The following is a 23809-nucleotide window of genomic DNA, read 5'->3' on the forward strand; positions in this document are numbered from 1 at the left end:
TGGCGATGCGGCACTTTAAAAAAACTTGGGTGCGGGGTGCGGGGAGGATATATATATATATATTTTAACAGTTTTAAGTTAACACTATGTGTATTTGTGTGCATTTATGTATTTATATATAATATAGATAAAATGGACTTGATTAAGGTTAACTGAATCTACTTTTGGATAAAAATGGACCTCAGTGTAGTTGACTTCACCTAACACAAAGGAAGTTGTGTCCAAGTGTTGCACCCACCTGAGTGCGGGTGCGGTGCCCTGTTAGAAGAGTCTGTTAAGTTCCCAAGCACTTTGTAATACAAAGCATTTATTTTTACTCTTTTGGCCCTTGTGTGGGTGGTGTGGATTGATTCATAAGTAGTTCTTGTGGGTTGGTTGTGTTCTTGTAAGCCCATAAGAGGCTCTTTTTTGCTTTTGTTCTTGTTTCATTACACTATGTGTATCATTATGCATCCACATGAATGTGATTCTAGGTTTTGTATTAAGAAAAATATTATTTTTCTTGTTTGGAATGACCAAAATTCCCATAAAAAATGAAAATTTATAAGAATACATGGAAGGACAATGTTGCCCCCTATGGGTGAACCAGAAATAGTGAAAGATTACTTCCATCCATATCAAATTATTCCTTCTGGAGAAATTGAACTTTTCTCGTGGATAGGAAAATAAAGGACTTGAGCAGTAAAATTCATCTCCTTAACTATGGTACCCAGAGACTCCATTTTTTCCTCAGTACCCATGTCGACATGTGTATCCCCGTGTCGACACGCATCGACACCCGAACACACCATTTTACCCTTTGTACATACAAGTTTGTATTCAATTTATAATTATATTTTCAGTTTATAACTTCAGATTTTCAGTATATAATATATATTTTAGATATAGCATATATATATATATATATATATATATATATAGCTGTGTCCCCAATACCCACTTTTTTGGCATACTTGTACCCGCACCCACACCCGCACCAGTGACAATTAAAGAGAAAACCTGAAGCAGGAATCTACATGAGAACGCCTAAAGGCCTTATGCGGAGAAAACTTTTAAGAATTATGTGACAAAACAACTTTCAGATAAAGAACCAGATTGACAAATACAGTCTTCTAGATTGCGGGTAGCCAAAACAAGTTAGTAAGTTTCATGGAGGGACCCAAGAAAAAAGGAAAAAGAAAAATGCACACATGCTGTCCTTTTGATATGACAGTGAACAAGGAAAAAACACACTTTTTCTCCACACATCTCCACTTGACAGACCCTTTTCATGCATAAATTCTAAAAACATCAGCCTCGAATATTTTCTGGTGTTGGAATGATGGAGATACAGCAACAATGGAGATCAGATACCCGCACAAAAGAAAAAAAATAGAGAACTGGCTTTGCTTCCATCTGGGAGCAAGAGAAAAAATGATGGGACTTCTGGACTTATAAACAATCAACTGTCCATCTTGAGTTCTCCCATACTAATCTATATGGCATGAGGGATTGTAGGATAAAGTGATTGCAAGCTTACAAGATGCACTAGCTAATTAGTCATGGTCATACAATAGATAGACAGGTTAGGTGTAACGCCCCAAAATTTCGAACCTTATAAATTCCTTGAAATATTTGGAAAATTCCTTTTCTTTACAGAGTTTATTTCTAAATTCAGCGAAAACGATTTCTTTTAAAAGAAAAATGACAGGTTTGACAACCTTGGGCACGTTAGCGAGAAAACAAAGATTTACCATGGACAATCTGCAATAATACTTAGGAAACCATTTCTTCTATTTAAAGAAAGTATCAAGTTTGTACAAAATTTGGGTTTCCTCAAGGGAAAACCGTATCAAAAACCAAAATGTCCAGGAGAAGAACTACGAGCAGAAACAGTGGATCCTTAAATCATCTCGCAGTCGCGCCATCGCCTGATGCACCTAATCGTCACCTGTACCCATGAAATGGGTTAGTTTTGCGAAAAACTAGCAGGAGAGTACAAAGACAGAAAGAACTAAATCAGGCATAGATAATTTATACAGCAGGTAGTAACGAGCAAACTAAGCAGATAGACTGGAGGAATAAGCTAAGTACAACAAACTGAAAAGGGTGTGCATGCTCAATTTAGTTATTACTTGATAACCGGCCATGCGGGTACATACATGGCACGTGAGTCGAAACCGTCGAGTCCAAGCCGAGTGTTCATTATGTTAAGTATTTTAATATACCTCGGTTGTCTGACTGAATCCCATTCCTATGGAGACGACCGATAGTCGAGAGAGTAAGTCCCCAAGGCCTGATAAGTGCATCCAACTTCTGCAGAAGTGTTAGGCTAACTTATGTAGCCCCTATCCCTCCCCCTAACCTCCGATGATTGGGGAAAAACGGGTCTTTTGCCCTTTTAAAAAGTCATAAATGGTCTGTCCATCGGAGTTGGTACCCTTCGTCCTCTCTCTTGACGAAGCCAAGTTGAATTGAGCGCGACGGGGTTTCTTAGCCGTTGCCTCATTCTTCATGCTCTGGTCCATTAAACCGAAACGAGCATCTTGCCTATGAAGGCGATCCCATTTTTTTTATGTGTTTTCAACAATGTGCACTAAGCATCAATCGAGGTCATAAGACTCTCTCATCCAATCGTCGTAATACTAACATGTCTCGCATGTTCAAGAAGTACACTTACGAGGAAAGGGATACAGGTCCTTAATAGGAGCCTCGGGAGTGTGTTTCGCAAAGATATAATGTTTTTAAAAGCTATTTTAACATTTCAAATCTTTCGAAACAACACACAACTTGCCAACATATGACGTGATTTTCTCGAATCTGACATCCGATGACGCAGTGTCTGGGTGCTATGTAAGTCACGACACTGGTTTTGGTAAATGGGTTTCACAAATGAACCTATCACCCAACAACTTGATCTTGCCCCAGATCAAGGGTTTTCCCAAAACATATCGGGGTAGAAAGAGGAATAGGTATTCCTCCCGAATACACTGAGTCTATGGCAAGGCAAAAACAAAAGACAATAATGCGAAAAAGGAAGTGCCTGGGCGCGAAGCGCGACGGCAAACAGGAACTGCGAAAGCAAGGACAAGGATCGCGAAACCGCGTCCTTGAATTAAAAGACAGTAAGTAGTAAATACGAAAGCAAAAGCCTGGGCGCAAAGCGCGACGGCAACAGAAAAGGAAGTGCGCAAGCAAAGGACAAGGACCGCGAAACCGCGTCCTTGAATTAAAAGACAATAAGCAGTAAATACGAAAGTAAAAGCCTGGGCGCAAAGCGCGACGACAAACTGAAATAAGAAATGCGAAAGCAAAGGACAAGGATCGCGAAACCGCGTCCTTGATTTAAAAGTGTATTTATATACGTATAAGTATATAAATATATCATTAAGTCCTTTCGATCATTAATTATTTAAGCTTGATTTAATTATTTAAGTCCTTGTGCAACTTCTCCTACCTTGGGGTATTGCGAGAATGGAGTCGTCTACGAACGTAGGTGATTGTCGGTTTAGTTCGCGGGGCGCGAACGGGCTCCGTTGCGTAAACTGCAAAAATACGTAGTTTAGCATGCATAAAAAGAATAGATAGGGAGAAAGCTTAGTTTCTCCGCAATCCACTGCAGGGGTCATTGGTCCCTACAGTTGCGAAAGAGAACGGGGTAAGGTCCAATGACCCATACCGTTAAAAGAGATGGGTGCAGGGGCCAAATGGCCCTTGTCGAGTTTTGCTCGACAAGAAAATGGGACAGGGGCCAGAGGCCCCTGTCAGTCTAAAGAGGGGTAGGGGCCATTGGCCCCTGCTGGGTTTCAAGGAAAAGAGGGGGAGTGCGGGGGCCAAAGGGGCCCCCCTGCGGTCTTATCAGGAGAGGTGGCAGGGGCCAATGGCCCCTGTCAAGCCTCTGCTCGACAGGAAAGAGAGACAGGGGCCAGAGGCCCCTGTCGGTCAAGGGAGGGGCAGGGGCCATCGGCCCCTGCTGGGTTTCCAAGAGGTGAGGCAGGGGCCGAAGGCCCCTACACGAAGGGAAGGGCAGGGGCCATGGCCCCTGCCAGAAAATTAAAAAGGGCAGGGGGCTCCGCCCCCTGCCTGCTAAGAAGATGAGGGCAAGGGGGGCGGAGCCCCCTTGCCTGTCGAAAAAAAAAAGGAAGGCAAGGGGGCAGAGCCCCTTGCCTGTAAAAAAAGAGGAGGAGGAAGGCTCGGCAGGGGCTGCCGGCCACCTGCCGGCCTTCCGGAGAACCAACGGAAGAAGAGAGGGGGGGGGGTGTTTACCTGGGCTGCCGAGGAGAAAGGAGGTCGCCGGGGAGGGGCTCGCCGGCGAGTGGATGCCGTGAAGGGGAGTGAGGGAACAAGGGGGAGAAAGAGAGAGCAGAGACAGAGGGGAGAGAGACGAGAGATGAGAGAGAGAGTCGGGGGTCGGGGGAGGCTCGTAGGCCCTCCCCTCTCCCCTCTCGCCTTTTAATAGGGAGGGGGCGCACACAGGGCCCGCCCCCTGTGTCACCGGAGAAGCCCCCTGCCGTGGGCTGCCAGCCCCTCTGAAAAAGGAGTTTTCGAGGGGCTGGGCACGGGTTGGACCCGGGTCGGGTCTGGACCCGACCCGGGTCCGATCTCTTTAAATTTTTTTTTACTGGTTTTTACATTAGGCCACTTCAAATTACTCTGCTTAGTCCACCTTGACTTAAGTAGATCATCCCTAACTCTCTGGCTTACTTCCAAAACAGAATCCAGGTAGCCATGACAGGAAGGAAATCAGCTGTACTAACATGAATGTCCTTCATACACCTAAAAATCCATTATTTTCATAGAAGAACAAAGCATGCAGAGATTCAATATTATTGCAATTGCATGAGCAGCTGTTTAAACTCCTAGTCCCACAGAAAACTGCAGTCCTTTTTGTTCAAGAGATGGTAAATCGCAGGCATTCACTTCAAGCCATCACCAATTTCCACCAGAAAGCTGGAATACTCAAATTCATTTTCTGGTCTCCAAGCCTAACAAATAGAAAAAAAGATAAAGAGGATTGTAGTTCCTCCTCTTGTTTTGCCATCAATGCATGTGCAGATCATACAAGATAATCATGTCAAGGATATTCAATACTATAAAAGGTCGTTAGTTGAGGATTGTGGATCACTAAGTGGCAAAAGACCCAGCTACCCTGGAATGAATCATTTACCTAAGGGGGCCTATGGCAAGCGCACTCATATCATAAGTTTGAGTACCATCAGCAAGCCTAAGTAGCAATGACTGGTGGGTATTAGGAGACCCTTGGATATCAACCTGGCTTGGATAGCGATGTTGGCATGGAAGCTAGCTACTAGCACCTCTCTAGACCAAGTTTCTCACGGCTAACTACCCATCTAGGAAGTCTATTTGGCTTTTCAAGAAGGTTAACTGGGGCTCCCAGAGTTACAAAGGAATTATTCGGGTTGTGCATGTGTTGAGTGCACAAGGTGGAGTCTAGGCAATGGAGAAAGCCAGATTTTGGTTTGGTCCCATCATATATGCTATGGCATACTGGGTTGTGGTTTGCAGATTGCAGCCAAAAGCAGAGAACCTCAGTAAATATGGCCCAATATTTCTATGTTATTAGTTGTTAATCATGCCAAGATATTATGGAGAACAATCAGTTATTTAACCATAAAACTTGTGTATAACAAATGGCACAAGATTTTCCAACTAGAAAACTGATTAGATCACATTGTATAGACATGCCAGTAGAGCACTGAAATGTCTTGCATGCTGACATTAACATATTTCATATTTCTGATGGGATAAAAGTAAAAATAAGTTCAAAGATCCTGGTATATAATTCTTATTCATATAGTACATCTTTCTCTGAGGAAACAGGTGGTAGAAAAAATGCATAATAAGGTTCAGTAAAGCTGAGCAGTCCTTCAGGGAAACCATAAAATGTTCATCTGTAGTCATGACACCAACATTGGATGCATTTGTTTCACTCTCAGCATTTCATGATACATCCAAAACAAGAGTCTCAGATGTCTAACTGCTGAAAAGAACTGCAAGTTTAAGAATAGCACATACCGATTCCAACACGTGTACCAACAGTCAGTTCTGAGAACTCAATATTCCATTCTTGGAAAGGCAACAAAGGCTTGCTCAGGAAGGATGAAGATTGCAATACTTTGTTCCAAGTGGATACCATATCAAATTCTGAGGGCACTTGTCTCTCTGAAGCTTTACTTCTACTAAACTCCTGAGGAGATGAAGGTAATGAGACAGCTTTCTGTGAAGAACTGATTTGGTTCCTAGAGAAAGCACTACTTTCTCCAGTAACTGAATCATGGCTATCCGGATGGAAGCTTGCTACCTGAACTAGCAAGAAACTGATTAGGAAACAAATACTGATTGAATGGATCAAAGAAACAGGAAAAAAAATGAAGCAAGCTATAAGGATAAGAAAGTCGAAGTGATCTTTTGAAGGTTATTCTCATTTTTGCATTTATGAACCAAATTCTTGCAGCTTTTCCAAGAGCTGCAACCTATATCACAATGACTCGTGGTCATGAAGACACGGAATAGTTTGACTTGAAAAATGATTTTTTTTTCAAAAAATGGGACATGAGGACATGGATTTTTAAAAATGTCAATCAATAAAATACTATTTTTGAATATTTTAACATTAAAAAAATGCTTTTTTATCCAAATAAAATTAAAAAGTAATAAAATTTATTAAAAATATTAAAATAAGGACCATACATGTCAGTGTCAGAATCCACGTGTCTGCACATGCCACCAGGGACATGCAGCCAAAATGGTGTGTCCCTGTGACATAGGCTGCAAAACAGTTCAGAAAGTGTAATATGGCAGAAAAACAGGGAAACATAAACAGTTGCAAAAATCAGTAAGTGAAGCACTAAAATAGCGTAATAATTTACAATATTTAACTTTTAATCATTGTCCACAGAAACAGCATTATCAATCAGAGCAACAATTGTTATCACAAGAACACATAAAGAAGATGTTATATCTCCAAAGGTCCACATGAGACAAACATAAAAACTTTGAGCTGAAAGGAAGGCTGACAATGAGTTCCAGAACCACATTCTGGACATGAAAAAAAGAATAAAAACCAACTGATATGAATGTTAAGTTGTGTATATATATATACTTATTAGGGATATTTTGGTCATTTCAGTCATTGTAATAGGTTGTGCCTATTAGAGGCACATTAGTACTTTTACTTTATTTTATTCTTTTTGTCCTTTTCTATTTTTATAGGGACTATTTGGTCAAAGACCAAATAGAGCTGTTGGGTTCTTTTTGGACTAGACAACGTAGAGTTGACTAGTCCATAGAGCTGTTGGAACTTACAGTCCAACAACTATATTTGAGACTACCCCTTGTGTATAAATAGGGGTGAACCCCCCTCTTGTTCTTCAATGCTTCTCTTAAGCATTCATGCTTGTGTTGTGCATGTGCACTTTATGTTTATGATCTTGTAAGCCCTTGTTTTGTATTTTCGCATATTTCATTACATGATATCAGAGCCAATAAATCTTTCTTAGCATTTTGCCTTTTGGATCTTGGGATTCTTTGGTTTAAGTTTGTGCTTCATGAAGGTTCGTGATAGTTGTGTACCCTGGATTTAAGGAAAATCTTTAGTGTTTCTTGAGTTATCTATCTCATGCATTATGCATGAGATAACACTCATTTTTCTCATCTTTAAAAAGTTATTGGTTATTTTTGTTAAAAAATATAATCTTTAAATGTTTTTCAAAATTATTGTTAGATTTATTCTTATTAAATGTTTTATAAGGTTTATAAAATTTGTTTGATCCTGTGAAATGATGTGTATGCTTTTATAAGATCTAGTTTGAATCTTAGATTTATGAATTTGTTTTATATGTATGTAAATGATTTAGTATTCTTAAGCATGTGTTGTTGGCATTTAGATGCTTTATTCGAACACTTCATGGTTATAAACGTCAAATCATGTTCGTATTTATTGTTATATTGAAATTTGTTTGTTTTTTAAAATTTGTCAAATAGTTTAAAATAATTTAAAATATTTATTTTAAAATGGTTTGGTATGTCGTCCACAAGTATGTTTTACAAGATTTTGCTTTGATGTATTATTATGTGAAACATAAAATATTTTATGAAATATTAAAAAAATATTATGTGGTTAGAATCTTAGTGATCATGGGTACTTTGTTATTTTTGAAATTTGAATAAATATTTTTTAATACTGATATATAATCCTTATGCACAAGGTATTGAGCATGAATTCATCTAATGGGAGTTATTCACTTTTATGAATGTTTCTAAAATTATTAAAAATAGTTATGTTATTGTTGGTCCTTCTTCTTTTGTGGCCCTTGTGATCATCCCTTGTGGATAATTATGCCACGTATCATATGTTATTTTTCATATATATCTTACATTAGAGTAATTTTTTGCTTGCATATATGCTTAAATGTGTTCTTATACATATCTTATATGATTCTTCATAGCGTTTGTATAGGATATGTGGCTTTAAGTTATTAAAATTATTGCATATACATGAATTTTGATCTCTTTATGAGTATCCATGATTAGTTGTACTTGTGTATGCTCTTGGTTTCCTATACGGTTATTTGAGAATCTCTATATATATTTTGGCCATCTTTAATGTTGTATGTCTTTGTTGTCTCATAGTAGACTTGCATGTATTGACCACGCATATGATTGCATCAATGCATATGATTGCACTATGTTCATTCTAAGGTTTCATCTACATTGATTTGAAAATTTGTTTTTTCAAATTGGTTACTATTATTTGGAAATTGATTTTCGTGAGTATGTATTGCTTTCTTATGACATTTGTTTTGTTCAACAACACATTTAATTTTTTTTTATTTTTGTTGTTATTGGATCAGGGTTCATTGAGGTGAGTTATGTGTGCACCTCATGTCATCTTATCAGTCTAGATTCCTAAGGGTTACGAGTGCCGTGTTGTCATTTGTCTTCGGTCTATTTAATAGTTGATTGGCCTCTAGATCATGTTGGCTTTGTTGAACCAGAGATGTTTGTCGGGGTGAGTTGTATGCAACCCATTTTTTGTCAGTTTAGATTGTTGGCTTATAGTTCAGCTCTAACTGATGGTTGTTTGATCTCTAGTTCTATGAGTGTGTTGTATCATTTATTTGCTTATTTGACCATTATTATTATGTTGGATGTTTATAATCATGTTTATCTGTGATGACTATCAATTTTTTAAATCACGGTGTTTCGAAAGATTGTTAAAATTGATATCATTATTCTTCTTAGTGAAATTAGTTCGTTTTCATTATAAGTTCTCTTAACTCGTGTGTTCTCTCCTATTATGCCTCTTATTTAAGTGTCATTTTATATAGACAAGAGATGTTATTTTGTGATGAGTTATGTCCACCGATTGGTTATTCACACTTTTTGTGTATTTGTATTATGATCTTGTTCCATTAGCTCATTTACTTGAATATTCAGGTTTGTTTCTTATTTGAGTGTCATTTTATGTAGACTGTTAACATATATTGTGTGTGTGTGTGTCTATATATATATATATATATATATATATATATATATATATATATATATATATATATAAACTGAAATACCCATAAGGGGTATTTCAGTCATTCCACTTTTGTAGTGGGGGTTAGTCCCTAGTGAACTGCTGACCTTTTTGTATTTTTATTTTTATTTATTTATGTTGTAACAACAATGTAGTTGTTGGAGCTGGTCTAACAGCTAGTTGGGCCAGCCCCTTTAAAGGGGCTCCCTTGTATGAGGTAATGCTTGTTCTAAGCATATTTGAATAAAAGCTTATAATTTTTACTTGTGTTCTTGCTCTCTTTTGAGAGATTGTGTGTTAGCCCTTAGTGGCTTTTGTACTTGTGTGTGCACCGTTATAGCCACTTTGTGGCATTATATTTGTGCACTTGTTGTTTCATTACATAGACAAAAGATGTTTTGTTAATGTGGTGACTTATGTGCATCCATTGGTTATTCACATTTTTTGTGTGTTTGTTAAGCCCATAAGTGGCATTGTGATTGCGCGCTTGTTATAGTAGCAGATAGACTAAGTCACAGGGATTCGGCCAACCAGGTGCCGCACCTGCGTCGACACGACGCGATGCAGGTGCTCGTGCGGATGCGGCACCCGGTGCGGTCAACCTGACCCTGAGTGCGGTCAATGCACCCAGGGTCATTTTTGTCCAGTTTTAGACTTTAAAAAAATCACCCAATGAAAAGGGTTGCAAAGAGGAGGATTAGGGCAACCTCCCTTCCTCTCCTCCTGAAGCCGAAGCCGATCAACATGTTCACCGGACCCCGATGCCATCGTCGACCGCTCTGCCAGACCTCTCCTCCTCAGGTACTCTCTCTCACTCGACTCCCTCTGCTTTTCTCCTCTCCACTCTGACTCCCTCTGCTCTCCTCCTCTCCTCTCCGACTTCCTCTTCTCTTTTGCGGAATTGCCAGACTTCCTCTTCTCTTCTGCCGATCACCTTAGCAGATGTCGCTTTTAGCCTCCACCTTCGCACAACCCACCACTACTGCCACCATACTGAAAGAATGTAGCAATCCCTAACAAGGATTGTTTCTTCAACACTCATAAAGAGGATTTACGAAACAAAGGCATTCACACAAAAGAGCTCACACTCGTACACAATACCCAAAAAAGGGTATACATAAAATGAAGAACAAGATTTCATAAACTTGGGAGAGAACTCCCACAAGAACAAAGAACAAAGAATTGCTTTACAAGGGGAAACAACCCCATATTTATAGAAGAAGGGGAGAGGAGCCTCAAGGGAGTCATTGGACTCCCAACGGCTCCCTTGGAGCTGCACCTTTTTGACTTGGTCAAAAAGGCCTTTTTGACTAGTCAAAAAGGTGAAGCCTAAAGGTGTCCTAAAATTGGGTTTTAAGTGAGTTCTAGTTGAGTTTAAACTAGAACTAAACTAGAACTAAACTAACTAAAAGAAAAAAAAACATTACAAGGGATTACATGAGCTGTCTATGAGATTACATATGAGATATGAGTTGTCTATGCGATTACATATTTTAACACCCCCCCTTAAACTTACGGTTGGATAACCGAAAGTTTGCCTAAGAGAAAGTGAAATCTAGGAGCAACAAAAGGCTTGGTGAAGAAATCGACCAGCTGGTATTCTGAAGCAACATAGGGAAGATTGATGGTGTCGCGCAAGAATTCTTCCCGAACATAATGACAATCCATTTCTATATGCTTGGTACGTTCGTGGAACGTCCGATTGCTTGCAATGTAGATAGAGCTCTTGTTGTCACAACACGTCGGATGCTTCTGAACTTTCAACTCCCATGTCGAAAAGCAGTCGTCGAAGCTAGACTACTTTCATAGTTGTAGTAGCCATTGCTCTGTATTCAGCCTCTGTTGATGAAAGGGATACTTTCTGTTGCTTCTTACATCTCCATGAGATCAACAATTCCCCTAAGAAGACACAAAAACCTGTCGTTGAATGACGATCATTCGGATCACCTCCCCAATCTGCATTAGTATAAGCAAAAAGCTTGAAATTAGAAGAAGCAGACAAAAATAGACCCCGAGATATAGAATTTTTAACGTATCTGATAATTCGCAAAACTGCTCTCATATGGACAGAGGTTGGAGCATGTTGAAATTGACTACTTGTATGGACAACATGTGCAATGTCAGGTCTTGTAATGGAAAGGTATGACAAAGCCCCGACGAGTTGTCTATACAGAGTTGGGTTTTCAAGAGGTTCTCCATCATCACTCTTCATCTTGACATTTACAACTTCTGGAGTGTCCACATGTCTTTCATTTGAAATGCCTGACTTGACAACAATATCCCAAGCAAACTTAGATTGTGTTAATAAATATCCTCTAGAAGAATAAGCAACTTTTATACCAAGAAAGTACTTTAAGAAACCCAAATCACTCATTTCAAAGTGAGTTTTGAGAAATTTTTTAATATTGTACACTCCATGTTTGTCACTGCCAGTGATGATCATGTCGTCGACGTAGAGAAGGAGGATAATGATACCTGCATTAGAATTCTTAACAAACAAAGCAGTGTTAGTAAGACAAGATTGAAAACCAAAATCAAGCATCATCTTGCTAAATTTATCATACCAAGCCTTCGGAGCTTGTTTAAGTCCATATAAAGCTTTATTTAAACGAAGAGTTTTTCCTTTAGGAACATCAATTCCTGATGGTGGATCCATGTATACTTCTTCAGTTAAACTACCATTTAGGAACACATTATTAACATCCATTTGATATACGGACCATTGCTTTATAGAGGCAAGGGCAATTAGGATTCTAACTGTGGTCATTCTGGTTACTCGAGCAAAGATTTCCTCATAATCTATTCCATATTCTTGAGCGTAGCCTTTGGCAACTAATCTAGCCTTAAACCACTCAAGACTGCCATCGCTTTTAGTCTTTACTTTGTAAACCCATCGACAACCAATAGGTTTCTTGTTAGGCGGAAGTTCTTGCATAGTCCAAGTGTTTGCCTTTTCTAAGGCTTCTAATTCCACTTGCATGGCTTTTACCCATTCCGGTTGAGTTTTGGCTATAGCATAACTGGGAGGTTCTTCGTAAGAGTGAATTAAGGCTATAAAAGCTTGAAATTTTGGCGAAAAAGATTTATATGACACAAATTTCACAGGAATTTTTGAGATCCTAGTAGATTTTCTTATTGACATCTTGGGTTCTGATTCTACAGAGTATCTTTCAAGGGCACATGGTCTTTCTAAGTTTCCTCGTCTAGAATATTGAATGAACTCTTGGTTATCACTAATTGGTTCAATAGGAGAAATATCACTTTGATCATCTTGCTCAACGTAACATTCTTCATTCTTTGAGACTAAATCAAATAGAAAGGAATACTCGTATGTTTCTGCAGATGCTTTGGTTTCAAATGGACTTTCATTTTCTAAGAAGGATACGTTTATTGAGACATATAATCTGTTATCTCTAAAGTCAAAACATCTATAACCCTTTTGATGACTTGCATATCCTAAGAAGACACAAGGAATAGCTCGAGAGGAAAGCTTATCATTTTTTATCTGAGAATACAAAACATTTGCACCCGAATACCCTTAAACTGGAGTAATCAGGAATTTGTTTAAGAAGCTTTTCGATTGGAGAAATATTGTTTAACGACGAAGAGGGTATCCTATTGATGAGATAACCAGCAGTTAAGGCTGCTTCAGCCCAGAATTTTTTTGGTACTTGATGTGATATGAGGAGGGTTCTTGTTGTCTCAATAATGTGCCTATGCTTTCTTTCAGCTAGGCCATTTTGATGAGGAGTGTAGGGACTTGACTTTTGATGTATAACTCCATATTGATTTAAATAATCTTTGAATTCCTTTGATAGGAAATCTCCCCCTGAATCTGTACGAAATATTGAAATGTCCTCTTTAAACTGATTTTTGACCATATTATGAAAGATTTTAAAATGTGAAAAGACTTCGGATTCATGTTTAAGAAAATAAATCCAAGTGTGTCGTGTAAAGTCATCTACAAAGATAACATAATAAACAAACCCACCTTTTGATATAATTGGTGCAAGACCCCAGACATCAGAATGAATCAACTCAAGTGGTCGTGTAGAAACAAAAGTTCTTTCCGAAAAATGTAATCTTTTCATTTTTTCAAGAATACAATTTTCACATGTAAAAGTTTCAAAATTACAAAATTTTTCCATGTTCGGAAAGTGTTGAATCTTGGATATATAAGGATGTCCAAATCTTTTGTGCAAAAGATCCAAATCCAACTTTTGAACATTACAACACAGTGTGTTCTTGGGAAAATCCAAAAAATCCATGTAGTACAAGCCTCCTTCTCTATGGCCTTCCCCAATCAGCTTCCCTGACTGGTGATCCTGTACTCAGCAATCACGAGAGGAGAAGGAAACATTACACCCATGATCAGTTAACTGAGATACGGATAAAAGGTTTAAATTAAGTTTGGGTATATATTTGATTTTTGGAACACAAAATTTGTTGGAGTTTTGAGAAGAATTTTCAAAACATCATATTCCCTTAATCTCAAGAGAAGTGTCGTCGGCAGTCAAAACGTTTGAACCACTTGAGTTATGATATTGAGACAATAATTCTATATTAGGGGTCATATGAAAAGATGCACCTGAATCAAGAAGCCAAAGAGGTTTACCTAGATCGGAAATACTTACTGAAGAGACCGCAGTTCCAGCAGATGAGGAAGCTCTTTTAAGAAGTGGTTGAAGTGCCTCCACTAGCTAAGACAATGACATGCTCCCAATAGATGTTTCTTTTGTCTCTTGCTGAGCTTCAACAGTAGCAACCTTCTTTTCATAAGGCTTCTTTAACTTTGGGCAGTACGTCTTGACGTGCCCAGGTTCACGACAATAATAACAAATTACTTCTTTTCTTTCCACCTTACTTCCGTATTTCTCATCATATGTTCTTCCAAAATGTGGAGGTTTATATGGACGAACATGATTTCCTAGTCTTGAAACAGCTAAAATTGAGTCATCATCATTTTTTGAGATTCTTTTCTTTAGTCGGTTTTCTTCCATACCCAATTCTTCAATTGTGTCCTCAATAGAGGGAACCTTCCCTCGATGAAGAAGAGCGGACTTGATTGTCTCAAACTCCGATCTTAAACCATTAATAAATTAAAAAAAATGCTCCGCATTTATTTGATTTTGGCGAAACTCTATATCTTGTGGACAATGTCACTTTGGTCCAAGGAGAGTCAATTCTTCCCATAGCTCAGACAAGCTATTATAGTATTCTCTAATACTTTTATCCTTGAACCATATTGCAAACCATTTCTTGAAGATTATATATATGGGCAACATCTCTAAGAGAATACATTCTCTTGAGATAGTCCCAAGCATCATTAGCGTGTTCAAACTTCGCAAGACTTGAACACTTCTTTATATCCACACTAGAAATGAGCCAAGACATAATTTTGACGTGACCCATTCTCCATTCTTTCCACTTTTTCTCATAAGTGGAAACGTCTTTAACTTTTTCTACCTCCGAAAGAGGTATTTTTTTCCTTCTTCTTTAGTGAGCATCAGTTTAGGTTCCTCATCGGTTCCATCCACTAATCCCCATAGCCCATTTCCCCAAATGAGGTGCTTCATGATAGAAGCCCATGTTACATAGTTAGAATCATTGAGTTTTATGGGCTTAATGGTGACATTATCATTGTCATCCATTTTACAAGCTTAAGAAATGAAGAAGGGGAGAAGAAGGAAAGAAAAAGAAAGAAATACACCACCACAAGAAGCAAAAATATCTAGTCTTCCAAGCTTCCAAGGCTCCACACAACTAGCCTTTCAAGGAGGCTTCTTTCCTTTGAGAAAAACACGAACGACATGCTTCCCAATGCACAAGAAGAACTCTGGACTAATTGCTTCTATCAACCTTGCTCTGATACCATGAAAGAATGTAGCAATCCCTAACAAGGATTGTTTCTTCAACACTCACAAAGAGGATTTACGAAACAAAGGCATTCACACAAAAGAGCTCACACTCATACACAATACCCAAAAAAGGGTATACATAAAATGAAGAACAAGATTTCATAAACTTAGAGAACTCCCACAAGAACAAAGAACAAAGAATTGCTTTACAAGGGGAAACAACCCCATATTTATAGAAGAAGGGGAGAGGAGCCTCAAGGGAGTCATTGGACTCCCAACGGCTCCCTTGGAGCTGCACCTTTTTGACTAATAAAAAAGGTGAAGCCTAAAGGTGTCCTAAAATTGGGTTTTAAGTGAGTTCTAGTTGGGTTTAAACTAGAACTAAACTAACTAAAAGAAAAAAAAACATTACAAGGGATTACATGAGCTGTCTATGAGATTACATATTTTAACACATACAAACTACCGAAGTTTCTTGCTCTCTGCCTCTTACATGAGCGCAACCCACACCGCCTCTATCCAAATAGCTTGTGTCTCCCCCGCAGCTGGTTGCCTCAGAAAAGGACTCCCCTGCGTTGCCGAATAAGAAACAACCGCCGAAGTTCGTTGTCGATGTCACTCCATTGGAGTCTCAGCCACTAAGGTCACCCATGTGTTGCCGTTGAAGAAGAAAGTAACGCTTTTTCTCTCTCTATATAGAAGCATGGGACTCTCATAACATATTATGAGGATTTTTTTTCTATTTTAGGGTTTCAGAAAAAATTAATGGCTTTATTGTGTTGGGATTCTAGAGAAAAAATTGGGGTTTTCATTGATATGAGGTTCCAGAAAATCCATAGGATTTTTATTTATGTAGAGACCCTAATGGACGTGCATTACTGTGTGGGGAGAAGGCCCTAGCTTAAAACCCTAATTCTTTTTGGAGTTTTTTTAAAAGTTTATTGTTTGGAGCTGGTCGATATCACACTATTATGAGAATATTATCTTATTTTATTTGTATTTTTTTGTTTTAATATTATCTTGTTTTTTAAATTATGTGCTTTTTGTTGTTTTCCTTGTACTTTTAGGGGTTTACTGTTTTTTAGGGGTTGATTGTTTTTATAATTGTGGTGTTGGTTTTTATAATGTAGAATAAAATGTAGATTGTTAATTTGATTTATTGCATGCATGATGATGAATTGATTTGATGATATTGTGATAATTGTTTTTTATTTCATTAGTGTTGATGTTGTTAACTATTAAAACTTAAAAATTATATATATATAATATAATATTTTTTTTGTGCCGCACCCCCGCACCCAAGTTTTTTGAAAGTGCCGCACTCGCACCCATGTGACATAGCTGATAGACTTGAATTTTGAGGTTTGGATGTTTAGTGAGGTGATTGCTTATGATGGTCAAACTATTGTTGATATTTGCAAAATATCATTTCTTGATATTCGTGAGATTTTTAATCTCTCTCCATGAAATTTCTAAACTTTTAATACTTGTTTTTTCCTTCTATGAACAAATGTTTATTGATAAAATTTCATGCATTTCATTGATAACATATATATATATATATATATGTTTTAAATATTGTTATTTAGTTCATTGTACTTAAACCCATTCTGGACTGTGTGAGTGAATTATAATGGGTTGCGATTTATGAGATTGCTCTCATTTATTATGTGCATTAAAAATATTACATATATATGTTTCGTATTGATTATCATGTTCACATTGTTGTATACATAACTTTAGTTAACTCTTCCTTTCTTGAAGGTTCTTTTTTAAAGTGTTATACTTTATTTGCATGTTGTTTTTAGTATAAATTGATGATTTGTTTTATTTGAAGTGTTTTTCTAAAAAAATGGGATATTATTAATACATGATTGTTTATCTTTTCTTGATAATTTATATGTTCTTTAGTGATTAAATTTCCTTATGATCAATATTTATGTTTTCTTGAAAAATATGTTGATTTTGGATTTATGATTGTCTAAAATTGATTTTATAAAAAAAATTCTTTGAGGAGGTATGCTCTTCTTATCTTTCTAAATGATTGTCTAAAAATTATTGCTACTTTGTTTGAAAAATCTACTTGAGTGTTATTCTTGTTCAAAATATATAGATATTTGTTTTGAAATTTCAAAACTATTTGGTTATAATACCTTCTTTTGTGTAGTTGAGACCTTTGTTTTGTTCTCTCTACAAGTTCTTAAAAATGCGATGGATTTAGAAAGGAATATCTTTGATGCATCATTAAGATGGAGATAGCTGATGAAGGCATTTGAGGATGATCACCAATGAAGACATTTGAAGACTTGTATTTGCAAAATTCAATGATAAGTCATAAAGATGAAGATTTCTATTGAAGACACTTGAAGACTTGGATCCTTCCCATTGATTCTTTTTTGTATTTCCAAACTTTCGGTATATCACACCGTAAGTTTGAGGGAGAGTGTTAAGTTGTATATATATATATATATAATGAAGTAATAGGTAAATACCCATTAGGGTATTTTGGTCATTTCAATCATTGAAATAGGTTGTGCCCATTAGGGACACATTAGTATTTTTACTTTATTTTGTTTTATTTGTCATTTCTTGTTTTATAGGGACTATTTGGTCAAAGACCAAAGAGATCTGTTGAAACATCCACCAAATCTATTTTAGACTACCTCTTGTGTATAAATAGGGGTGAACCCCCCTCTTGTTCTTCAATGCTTCGCTTAAGCATTCATGCTCAATAAAATTAAGGATGCAAGTGGACCGGGGCGGGAGAGGGGGACAAGGTCTCCACCCCCGCCCCGTCTCAAAATTCGGACCTCCATCCCTGATCCAAATGGAGCAAGGAGGGTGGGGCCCCGTTTCCCCTCAGTCCATTGCCATCCTTAGAAGGATTGAGGACGGGGTGGGGGAAAGTGTAAGTCCATTCCCGCACGGGTTTTGATTTTAACCTTCATCCCCGCCTCCATCCTCGGTCCAAACGGGGTGAGGTGGGGCGGGGCCACGTCCACCCCCCCGTCCACTGCCATCCCTAAATCAAATATATATATTTTTTATGTTCTTTGTGTTCCTCTTTAACTCCGCCTGTGTATAACTGTTTAGTTATACACTGCCGGTCCCAAGCCCGGATAAAGGAGGAGGGTTGCGGTAGGCCTGTGACAGCCAGCATAAAAACTTTGTCATACCCTATGAAAATGAACCAATATGAGAATTTCGTTGGGGCGTTCCCTACTGAGCGACGCGCTGTCCTCTCTAGGCCCGGAGGCAGTGATAAATGGGCAAGGGTTGCTAGGTCGTCGCCCAGAAGCGACGCGTCACACCGGTGCCCGGGTGTGGTGTCAAATAGGTAAGGGTTCCCTCACTTTGTTGGACGGGTGGGGGTAAAGAAGTTAGTCCAAGACCATAAAATTAGGTTAGCCACTTGGAACATAGGGTCTTTAACTGGTAAGTTGGTAGAGTTAGTAGATGTTATGTGTAGGAGAAAGATTGATATTTTATGTCTTCAAGAGACCAAATGGGTAGGTGAGAAAGCTAAAGTGATAGAACCTTGGGGATATAAGATTTGGTATACAGGAATAAATAAGAATAGGAATGGAGTAGGGATTGTTATGAGTCGTCAGTTTATAGATAATGTAGTTGAGGTCCGTAGGAAGGGTGATAGAATTTTACTTATTAAATTAGTATTAGGTACGGATATTATTAATATTATTAGTGTTTATGCACCTCAAGTAGGTTTAGATGATTCCATTAAGCATCAATTTTGGGAAGATTTAGATGGAGTAGTACAAGGGATATCTTATGGAGAAAAGCTTTTCATCGGCGGTGACCTTAATGGACATGTAGGCATTAGTAGGGCTGGATTTGAGAGTATCCATGGAGGCTATGGTATAGGAGAAAGAAATGAAAGTGGAGAAAGGATTTTAGATTTTTGTTTGTCCTATGATATGATCTTAGCAAACACTTGGTTTAGGAAGAGGGAGTCTCACCTAGTAACATTTAAAAGTGGGGTTAATACGAGTCAGATAGATTTTTTCCTACTTAGAAAGAAAGACAGGGGTTGTTGCATCGATTGTAAGGTTATACCGGGAGAAAGTGTAGCTACACAACATAGAGTCTTAATTTTAGATCTTAGAATTAGACAATGCCGCAAAAGGGATAGACATAGGATAGATCCTAGAATTAAGTGGTGGGCACTGAAAGGAGCTAAACAAGGAATGTTTGTAGAGCAGGTAGTTAAGGAAGCTGATTGGTGTCTCGAGGAAGATTCAGAATCAATGTGGAATAAGATAGCAGGTGGCATGAGAAAAGTGGCTAAGGAGGTATTGGGTGAGTCTAAAGGCGGTGCACCACTAGGTAAGGATACATCATGGTGGAACGAGGATGTCAAATTAGCTATTAAGGTTAAAAGAGAGTGTTATAGAAATCTAAGAGTCGTGATAATGAGAATTTGGAGAAGTATATGATAGCAAAGAAGGAAGCTAAAAAAGTTGTTCGAAACGCGAGGGCTAAGGTATACAAGGAGGTTTATGACAAGTTGGATACCAAAGAAGGCGAGAAGGATATTTATAGGCTTGCAAAGATGAGAGATAGAAAATCGAAGGATTTGGGTATGGTTAGATGTATCAAAGATGAAACGCAAAGGGTTTTAGTCAAAGATGAGGAGATTAAGGAGAGATGGAAAGATTATTTTGATAAGCTATTTAATGATAGTCATGCTCAAGATCTTGGAGACTTCTCCATTCCTTTTCATGAGATAAATCGTGACTTCATGCGCAAGATTCAAAAGAAAGAAATTGCAGAGGCTTTGAAGAAAATGAAATCAAGCAGGGCAGTTGGCCCAGATGGTATACCTATCGAGGCTTGGAAATGCTTGGGAGAGAAAGGTTTAGAATGGTTGACAAATCTTTTTAGCTTGATTTGGCGAACAAATAAGATGCCTAATGAGTGGAGGAAGAGTACTTTGGTGCCTTTATATAAGAATAAGGGTGATATACAAGATTGCACAAACTATCGTGGTATAAAACTCATGAGTCATACTATGAAACTTTGGGAGAGGGTGATTGAGTCTAGGTTGAGGAAGATTGTCATGATATCGGAGAATCAATTCGGTTTTATGCCTGGAAGATCAACTATGGAAGCTATACATCTTCTTAGACAACTTATTGAAAGATATAGGGAGAAGAACAAAGATTTGCATATGGTTTTTATTGATTTAGAGAAGGCATACGATAGAGTACCTAGGGACGTTCTCTGGTGGACAATGATGAAGAAAGGTGTTTCTCTCAAGTACATTAGTATAATTAAAGATATGTATGAAGGAGTAGTAACCAATGTCCGCACTTGTGGAGGGGTGACAACCAATTTTCCGATAACGGTTGGGTTACATCAAGGATCTGCTTTAAGCCCTTTCCTATTTGCGATAGTGATGGATGAGCTTACGAGATCAATTCAAGAAAATGTACCGTGGTGTATGTTGTTTGCTGATGATATTGTTTTGATTGATGAGTCTAGAGCTGGGGTTAATGCTAAGTTAGAATTATGGAGACAGACATTGGAAGCTAGAGGTTTTAAGTTGAGTAAGAGTAAAACTGAATATATGGAATGTCGGTTTAGTAAGCAACGAAGTAGTGATGGGAGTGTAGTGAAGCTTGGTGAGCAAGAAATACCGGTGAATGATTATTTCAAATATTTGGGATCCATCATTCAAAAGTATGGAGAAATTGATGGAGATGTAAATCATAGGATAAAGGTTGGGTGGATGAAATGGAAAAGTGCAACTGGAGTGCTGTGCGATCGTAGAATGCCATTGCGGTTGAAGGGAAAGTTTTATAGGACGACTATTAGACCTGCTTTACTATATGGTACGGAATGTTGGGCTGCTAAAAGATATCATATTCAAAAAATGAGTGTAGCTGAGATGCGGATGCTTAGATGGATGTGTGGAAATACAATAAAAGATAAGATTCAGAACGAGGAGATACGTAAGAAGGTAGGTGTTGCACCCATTGAAAATAAGATGCGAGAGAATCGTTTACGGTGGTTTGGACATATTCGGCGAAGGCCTAGTGATGCTCCAGTTAGAAGGTTGGAGAAATGGGAAAATATGTTAGTTAAAAGAGGTCGGGGTAGGCCTAGGAAGACTTGGATGGAGATGATAGGAAAGGATATGAATTATGAATGCTTTGAACCTCACCGAGGACATGGCATTGGATAGAAATGATTGGAGGAAAAGGATTCATGTGGAAGACCCGAAATGAATTTCTTTTTTGGTTCATATCGCTGACCCCAATTGTTTTGGGATGAAGGCGTAGTTGTTGTTGTTGTTGTTGTTGTTGTTGCGTTCCTCTTTTAAATTCCTTGTTGTCTTAAATGCACTTAGTACATGTATAGTGCCTTTGTGCTCTTATATTGTCGTTTAGTTGGACTTGTGTTATCATGTGCACTTTGTGTTTACGATCTTCTACGCCCTTTAGAGGCCCTTGTTTTGTATTTTCGCATATTTCATTACAATGCATGTCATTTCAAAAAGCAATTCATCTTCCTTGTTCAAAGCATTTCAGAAGCACATATCAACATATTCTCATTATATAGTTAAAGTAACAATGGAATCAGTCATTGAGACTTTGGAGGGCACACCATACTTGGATAGTATTACAAGAAAGACATAGGAAGAGTTCCTTTCAAATAAATGGTTTCAATAGTTAGCAAAGATCACAAGAAGGCCTTGAACAGTATAAAGATGCACAAGCAGGAAAAAGATCAAAATATCCACCAGAATAGAAACATATACAAAAGCCAAGTGCATAACCATATAAGAACAATTATACATCTAGTTGTCTTTGAGAAGAGGTGTCCAGGCAGAAAACAAAACAAATGAATCATGAGTAGTAATGATTGATATATGCATCTTGCAGTTCCTCAAATGAAATTTTGAATTAAACCATAGGAAGGGGCTAATAGTTACACTAGAAATAGCAAATTGCAGAAGCATGCAACATGAGATGGTACATCAAGAATTCAAATGGTAATGGATACATACACTTCTGGGTTGGTTGATACCAGTGTTCTTTCTGTCTATAAGATGCCTAATCGGTTCCTCATCGGTTTGTTCCTTCAAAAGGCGATTTTGTTTGAGTGTTTCATTCATTGCCCGCACAGCCCTAAAGAGCAATTCAAGAACAAAATTAACACTTTACAATACTTGAAGACATATTCCAGGAACAACAAAACTTTAACACATGCTAGTCTGTGCATGTCTTCATCCAGGCTATTACTATCATGGGCACCAAAGAATCTGTGCCCCATATCAAACAACTGAGAGGACACAACAGGCAATACTTTCACCCTCATCCATGTAGACATTTTGCTCACTGTCATTTATGACAGTAATCCACATTGATTCCATAATTTTTTCTTGCTTCTTTGTGCAGAGAGGAATTAGTTCTTTTTGCATGTCCAAAACACTACTTGCAAAGTTAAACATCAGTTTCCATTTTCTTCGAATAAGTTTATATTAAAAAAGAAAAAGAAGCTTTATTACAGATTTTGAACCATTTGAATGATTTTCCTGTTGAAGAGTGTAAGATGGAACATATAACATGTATTTCTATCTTTAGTGCTTCCCATACTCAAATGTACAGAGAGTTATTTATAGGGGCACTTGTATTATCTCAGGAGGTTAGAGGTCAAGTCTTGATGATGGGCTGTCGGCCAAGGATCTATGAGACAAATTGAGTTAGTCCTATTCCCAAACATCACTGTCCAAAGCTATGCAACTGAAGGACGAATTCCAGAATACTAAAAGAAATGGTGCTTCAATCATGGAATATCTGAATAAGATGAAGCTCATTGTTGATGAGTTGGCTCATATTGATAGGCCTGTTTCAGAAGATGATCATGTTCAATAGATCTTAGCAGGTTTGGGGCAGGAGTAAGTGATGCTAGTTGTTAATCTGCAATACCAAAGCAATTTGCTCTCCTATGACAAACTTTGAGGCACACTTCTGCATTTTGAATCAACGCATGTACAGAAGGTAAAAAGTGAGCAGCATGACGCAAACCATGAAGTATTGAACATAAATTTGAATGCTGGTCGTGGAAGGAATTGGCAGAATAAGCAAAGGGGAGGAAGTGGCAGAGGAAGAAATAACTGGGCAGGAGGTAGAGGAATTCCCCCACTCGCTCAAAAAGCAGCACAAGCGGTACCACGGGCAACCAACAAAAGAATGCAGTGCAAAGTCAATTTTGCAAGAAGAGAGGACATACTGCTGATAGCTGCTGGGATTTATCCGCATACAGAGTTGCTGCCAGCACTAAGAAAATAGACTATAACACCAACTATGTCCAACCTCAAGAGAATCGTACGCAACAAGGGGCAGCAAGGGAAACAGAATAACAAACTACTGTCAGCAACTTTTGAAGGTTTGAAGTTGGA

The 23809-nt window shown here is 38.1% G+C and overlaps 1 protein-coding gene across 1 annotated transcript in view; it reads right to left on the reverse strand.

Moving 5' to 3' along the window:
• LOC149843818 (serine/threonine-protein kinase EDR1-like) overlaps positions 1–23809 on the reverse strand; it is a 146949-nt gene that overhangs the window by 21061 nt on the left and 102079 nt on the right. The window contains exons 11-12 of the mRNA XM_090000078.1: positions 22415–22535; positions 6016–6301 (exon numbers count right to left, since the gene is read on the reverse strand). Coding sequence (XP_089856204.1) covers positions 6016–6301; positions 22415–22535 — 407 coding nt within the window. The remainder of the gene's footprint in view (positions 1–6015; positions 6302–22414; positions 22536–23809) is intronic.

Source organism: Nuphar pumila, chromosome 3, assembly GCF_984573655.1.
Source record: "Nuphar pumila chromosome 3, dmNupPumi1.hap1.1, whole genome shotgun sequence".
Classification (NCBI taxonomy): Eukaryota; Viridiplantae; Streptophyta; class Magnoliopsida; order Nymphaeales; family Nymphaeaceae; genus Nuphar; species Nuphar pumila.